The sequence below is a fragment of the Microtus pennsylvanicus genome, chromosome 3 (genome assembly GCF_037038515.1).
Source record: "Microtus pennsylvanicus isolate mMicPen1 chromosome 3, mMicPen1.hap1, whole genome shotgun sequence".
Classification (NCBI taxonomy): Eukaryota; Metazoa; Chordata; class Mammalia; order Rodentia; family Cricetidae; genus Microtus; species Microtus pennsylvanicus.
In genome coordinates, this window is record NC_134581.1 from 52648793 (window position 1) to 52655073 (window position 6281).

General features: G+C 47.7%; 1 protein-coding gene across 1 annotated transcript; it reads left to right on the forward strand.

The window, feature by feature from the left end:
• Nucleotides 1–1121: 1121 nt before the first annotated feature.
• C2cd4a (C2 calcium dependent domain containing 4A) lies at nucleotides 1122–2924 on the forward strand. The gene is made up of 2 exons (XM_075967756.1): nucleotides 1122–1183; nucleotides 1620–2924. The coding sequence occupies exon 2, from the start codon at nucleotides 1696–1698 to the stop codon at nucleotides 2716–2718; it is 1023 nt and encodes a 340-aa protein (XP_075823871.1). The 5' UTR covers nucleotides 1122–1183; nucleotides 1620–1695; the 3' UTR covers nucleotides 2719–2924.
• The last annotated feature ends 3357 nt before the right edge of the window (nucleotides 2925–6281 follow it).

A 6281-nucleotide genomic window follows, 5' to 3' on the forward strand; every position in this document is an offset into this window, starting at 1 on the left:
ACTATGGGTAAGTTATTTCACCTCTGAAGGGCTGTGTGTGTGTGTGTGTGTGTGTGTGTGTGTGTGTGTGTGTGTGTTTTGCTGCTGCTGCTGCTTATAAAATATGGATAATCTGATTCCTAGGTCTCTGTGACAACTCTAGAGACAAAGTCTTCTAGCACATTGTCTGTGCGTCCTGGATACAAAACACACACGACATGCCCCAAACTGAAACCCCCTCTGCCTGAATTCAACATAATTCATTCAACACTGCTTAGAGGGGCCATTCATTCACAAGGGAGCATCTAAGAAACATCCTGTGTCCAACCTCTAACTGAAATGTCTCAGGACCTCTTTCAGCTCAAGCTGCAAACAACTCTCTTGAAGGATAACACCAGTTTTCAAGAGAAAGGGATGGGGGTCTTAGAGGGGTACAGTCTCCAAAGGTCAGATATGATTGGTGTGTGTCTCCAAAGGATAATGCCAATGGCTAGATGTTTGAAGTATATTTCCCTAATTAAAAATTAGCACCCTTCTTCCGAAGCTTGTGGTTTTTTAATTGATATAGATATATCTTTAATCTTAAGTGTACATTAGATGATTTCTTCACGCGGGAATACACCCTTTTAACCCCACCCAAGACAAACATGGAATGTTTCCGGAATCCCAAAAGCTTCCCCCCTCAATCCCACAACCCAGACTGATTAAAAATCCACAGAGAAAGGACCTCTAAAATCAGAACTGAATGCAGAAAGTGAAGAACTTTCAATGCTAGGCAGCAAGAAGATTGTCTATGAGAAAAATCATTGGGTGAGACAAACCCGACTTCTGGCTTCTTTCAAATGGGGCATGTTGAGTGAGTGCTTCTGTGCGCTTCTGTTCATTTTGTTTCTCCGTCCTCACAAGAACTGCGACGTGATCCAGACTTAATCCTATTTTGCACGTGAGGAAACAAATTTGTTCAGAGTTTTGGAAGAGAAAGGGTCCAATCACAGAACAGCCTTCTGTGGGATCAGATCAGCAAGTTCATCCACGTGGCAGAGAAACCTGGGAGGACCAGGCGTCAGGTTACCAGGCAGCACTGCGACAGCTGGTATAAAAGCCCTGAGTAGCTCTCCTAGAACAGCAGCGATCAACCTGCCGCGGGCGCTTTGAATTTCTCAAAGTCTCTCGGGTTGGAAAATCATCTGACTACGAAAACCAGGTATAGAATGGGAACCCAATTCGGTCCAGGCTGTGAGACCTGGATGGCTTGAAGCTCGTTGAAAGGAGTCACTGTTTCTGGTGAGTGTGTGTGTGTGTGTGTGTGTGTGTGTGTGTGTTTTCTCGCTGACTGGACTGATATTAGACTTCAGAGGTTTAAGGGAACAGATGCACAAATGCACAAAGCAAAGCGCCTTTTGGCACTGAGGTCAGAGGTTCAAGTTAAAAGACAAAGGTAACAGGACCAGTAAGTGAGCATGGAGAAGACTACAGCCGGCTGCAAATTACATGACAGCCGACTGGAGACAGGGCGGGTGATAAACGATTGTTTCTCAGTCTCTGAAAACAATTTGCAATGGGGTGAGAGATTTTGCCATGTAAGGATCTGGACAGGACGAAGTGGAATAAAGAGGACTGAAATTCCCACTTTCTTTCAGGCTGCCTCTGACAGGTGTGCATTTGTATGTAGCAAGCAGGCTCAAAGGATCACCCAGGTCCAGGACCAGCGGCCAGATGTGGTGTCTGGAACAGCTCCTGAGGAACCGAGACGGGTTTCTCCCCGGGCTAAGCCGCCGCACCAAAGCGCGCTCGTCCACTGCATGCGTGAACGTGCTCACTCCTGACCGCATCCCAGAGTTCTGCATCCCACCGAGACTGGAGCCTAACACAGCTTGGGCTGCGCTGCGCGATGCCTGGGCTGCAGACGCGGAGATGGACGACCACGCTGGTAGCACTGACTGGGACCCGCGCTCACAGGCCGCCCTCTCGCTGTCACATCTGCCCCGCGCACGCACCGCCTACGGCTTTTGCGCGCTGCTCGAGAGCCCGCACACGCGCCGAAAGGAGTCGCTCTTCCTCGGCCACCCAGACGCCCCGGTCCCCAGGCTCGGACTTCGCCACCGAGAGCACACCTACGCAAGTCCGCGCCAAGTCCCGGACACCCCGCACCCCGCTCCGCATAAGCCAGATGCCGCCCGGGTCCTGGCGCCCTCTCCTGCTCCCAGCAGACGCCGCCTCCTGCGCGCCACAGATAGACTGCTGAGGCTCGCGCTGCGGGCCCCTCGAGGTCGGACCGGCTCGCGCTCCCCGTCCTCCGGTGACAAGCTCGAACGCGCTGCCTCCTGCGCGCCCCCAGTCCCTGTGAGCCCACTCCCCGAGCGCCTGCAAGCCGAGGCCAGCGTGGCTCTGGGCCGCGGGGATTGCACGCTACGCCTGGCCGCCGAGTACTGTCCGCGCAGCGCGTGTCTCCGCCTCCGCCTGTTGCGCGCAGAGGGCCCGGCCGCCGCGCTCGAACCCCGCGCCCTGGGCTGCCGCCTCAGCCTGGTGCTGCGGCCGTCGGGCCAGCAGCGCGCCAGCGTTCTCCGGCGCAGCCGCAAGGCCGCCCTGGACCAGGACTGCTGCTTTGATGGGCTCTCGGAGGAGCAGCTGCGCCGCCTGGCCGTGCGCATCAAGGCTGAGAGCAAGGGCCGCGGGCTGGAGCGTGGACGACCGCTGGGCCAGGGCGAGCTGCTGCTGGGCTCGCTACTGCTGCTCTGAGCCCAGATTCCGTGGGAGCAAGGACACTGAGGGTCTCTTGGTCTTAAGATGCACCATATTCTTGGACCTGGGACACTTGCAGACAGTCATAGCTCTTGGTCCTAAAACACCCACAATCTCTCAGGTCTTGAACCCACCCTCAAGGTCACTTGGGTTTGAGGCACTCCCAACTCTTGGACCTTGAGAGTTGCCTTATCCTGCCACACTCACAGCCTCTTGGCTCTTGGACATTAACAGCCATTTGTACAAAAATAAACATGTTTTCATTTTTCTAATCAGAGCTTTCTTTCAAGCCAGTCCTGGCAGAAACGACCCTGGGTTATCACAGTAACAGGTGTTACTTCTTTTTGTGTGGGCAGACTCCTTGGAATTTCTGTTGAGCAATGTAATAGTGCTAGCCAGCTGCTATCCCACTGTAGACGGCAATTCTATTTCATGTGTATCACACACTCAGACTGGAAGATCGTTAATGTCAGGCAGTATTAGACCAGCCTCGTTTTAAAAGTTCGTTCATTTCGTGGCTTCTTTGGGGATTTAGAGCGTCGGTTACTCATGAAGCATTAAGATGTTGCATAGGAAAGGCCCAGGGTGTAGGAAGACTGCCGAGTGGGGGAAAGGAGCTGGCGGCTGTGCTTCATCACCTGGATTTGAATCTAGTGAGGATTCTGAGACCGGCATGATAAAGAGGGAAAAGCCCCACGGGCCTTCCTCTGGCATGACCTCACCCCAACACACACAAATAGCGTAATTAAATCATTTTTAATAAAAGGCCAGGAAGAAATGACATCAAGCAGGGACTCTGCTCATATCCTAAGCTCCATCCTGCTGGGAATCCAATAAAGAAGTGAAAATCATTTTAATATTTAAGTAACAGTAATAATAGATTTACAAGTTTTAAGTTGTTTCATTTGGAGAGCAGCCTTAGATAGGGAGTGCTGCTGTCCCCCTTGTGCAGATGAGGGCAGAATAAAGAGAAGTCTGGCTCTGAATGTAGGGCATCAGTATGTCAGTCATTAACATGATTGTCTGGAAATTGGGGTGTGTTGGTCCAGTGCTTGCCTGGCATGTACAAAGCCCTGGTTCTATCTGCAGGACTGCACAAACCTTAGGTCCTATTACCTCATACTTGTAATCTCAATACTGGGAGGTGGAAGCCAATGGACGAGAAGTTCAAGACCATCTCAGCTACACAGGGAGTTAAAAGCCAGCATAAGCTACATGAGATCCAGCCTAAAAAAAAATAAATACATGCTCACCCTCTGAAAGTAATGGGATTTTGTTACTTGTCTGAAAATGGCCCCGAGTTTGAAATCATATTCCTCACTTTCATCAGGGAAAGCAGACTGGAAATAGTGATGTATGGATGAATGCTAATGACGTCATCCTGAGACGGAGGAGAAAGCTAGCCCACCTCGGATCCACAGGGTCCAGAACCCCATTCACTAACTCAGGTCGAGCTAACTGCCCGGACCAGCGGTCTGGAGAACACAAAGGACAGTGTGTTCTGGCTCCCGATAAGCTTTCCTGTGTCTTGAGGATGACTTTCTTCATCACTTCTACTCACTATCAAGCTGATTTACTCCTTTTCTTGTGCATGTAGATGGAAAACACATTCTAAGCAAGGGTAGAAGGTTGTATATTAAAATATACAACACAGCATAAGCTGTGGCTACATGATCAAACTGGATTTAGAAAAGGTTCCGGTTGCCACTAGACTTGGCAGTTTTAACCATGGGTGCTCGTGAAGAATGCAATTTAGAATATCGTTTCCGTTTCTGACGCATCTCAAACTAAATACAGGTGACTGTGGTGAGGATGTTGTTGTGGGCTTCTGTTTTCTTTGCACCAGTAGTTGAGGTATAGCCAGTCCTTTTTCTAGATAGTGCTGCAGTCTCTGTCCTTACTAGATATTAAGCATGTCACTTTATTAGGCAATTTCCCCCAAAAGGTGAATTAAAATATTTGAGGGTTCTAAACTCTCCAAGATATCCTGGTGGGTACTTCTCAATTAGAATCTCCATCAATTAAAATTATGGGTGACCTAAAGTCCAAGACTGTATTCGGAAGGGTTTCTAAAAGACTGAACTATAATAAAAATAACTGAACGATGAAATTCCAGTTTGAAAAGAACATCATTGTCATTTTGCGCAGCTATGCAATGTCTTAAGGGTGGGCCAGGAGGGCAAGTGTTAGATTGCTTCAAGTCACATTACTGTAAGAGCTAAAACCAGAACTAATTCTTTTGTGTTTTAATCTAGTGAACTCCCACACCACTAATTCCAAAGAGAAACATTTTGCATACATTTATTTCACATCTTTAAATGAATTTGAATTACATTTAACAATTCATGTTTGTAATTTATATTTTTGGCATACCATCAATCCTTTCTGGGGGCAAAATTAAATTTGGTTTGTACTTGCTGCCCTCTAGTGGACTGCTCCGGGGTTTGTTTGTGCCTCTCACCTTGTTAGACCATCACAGGTAATCCAAAATTCTGTTTTCTTTTTCTTTTTTAAATAGTGTCTCCTATAGTCCGGTCTGGATATCTCAAATGAGTTATGTAGTCAAAAATGACTTGGAACTCCTGATTCTCCCTTCTCTGCCTTCTGTATGCTGGGATTATGGGCATCTGTCTCCACAATTGACTCAGAACCAGATGTTGTTGAAGTTGTTTATTAATTTAAGATTGTAGTAAAAAAATAAAATAAAAAGTAACTATAAGTGATGGAGTAAAGTGGCTTTAAATGAGTGAGGGAAATAATGTGAGCTGCTGCTCCAACCTCCTGCCTCTGTGATTCCCCTCCGTGATGTACCGCACCATGTAGCTAGGAGTCCCTCTCTCCTTCCCTCCCTTCCTCCGTCCTCCCTCCCTCCCTCCTTCCTTGCTTCCTTTGGTCGTTCCTCCCTTCTGTTGTTTTGGTCAGGTATTCAGTAACAAAAATGAGGTAAAAAGCAACTAATACATCCACTAATGGCCCCCAAAGCCAGTTTGAGCAGAGTGTGATCTTCTTTCAAATGATGCCAAGGTTGTTATAGGCCCATAATAAATTCATAGCTAATAAAATTTCACTATGTCCATGCCAAAAAATTATAAAAGCTGGGCTTATAAGTATAGTAGGAGATTTCCGTTTAATTTCCTGTTTGTTTTATGTTGACTTTACAAGTCTGGGGGCAGAAGATCCTCTTTATAGACCAGGATTCAACTGGGAATACTTCCAACTAGTGACAAGGTACTAGCACACTCACTGGGAAAGTGGTACCTTGCAATGGGTCACCTAGCTGACATGGAGACATTGCAAAATGGCACTACCTCTACAGCATCCATACTCACGAAGTTCACAATCGAATTCTCAAAACATTCATGTTTTCAGTAAGTTCAATCTCTTGCATTCGGGCCCATTCATAGCTACCCTTGGTAGAATGTGGCTACTCGGATCCTGTGGACTCTCGGTTGCATATGCCAGAACACACTTAGACAGCTTTTCATCTTCTCCACTTCTCTAGCTTTAAGGTCGTGGGGATCACCTACAGGCCACCTTTTTCTTGTATTTCAAAAGTCTTA

Coding starts and splice junctions, on each gene's coding strand:
- C2cd4a (XM_075967756.1), top strand. CDS start 1,696: ATGTGGTGTCTGGAACAGCTCCTGAGGAACCGAGACGGGTTTCTCCCC.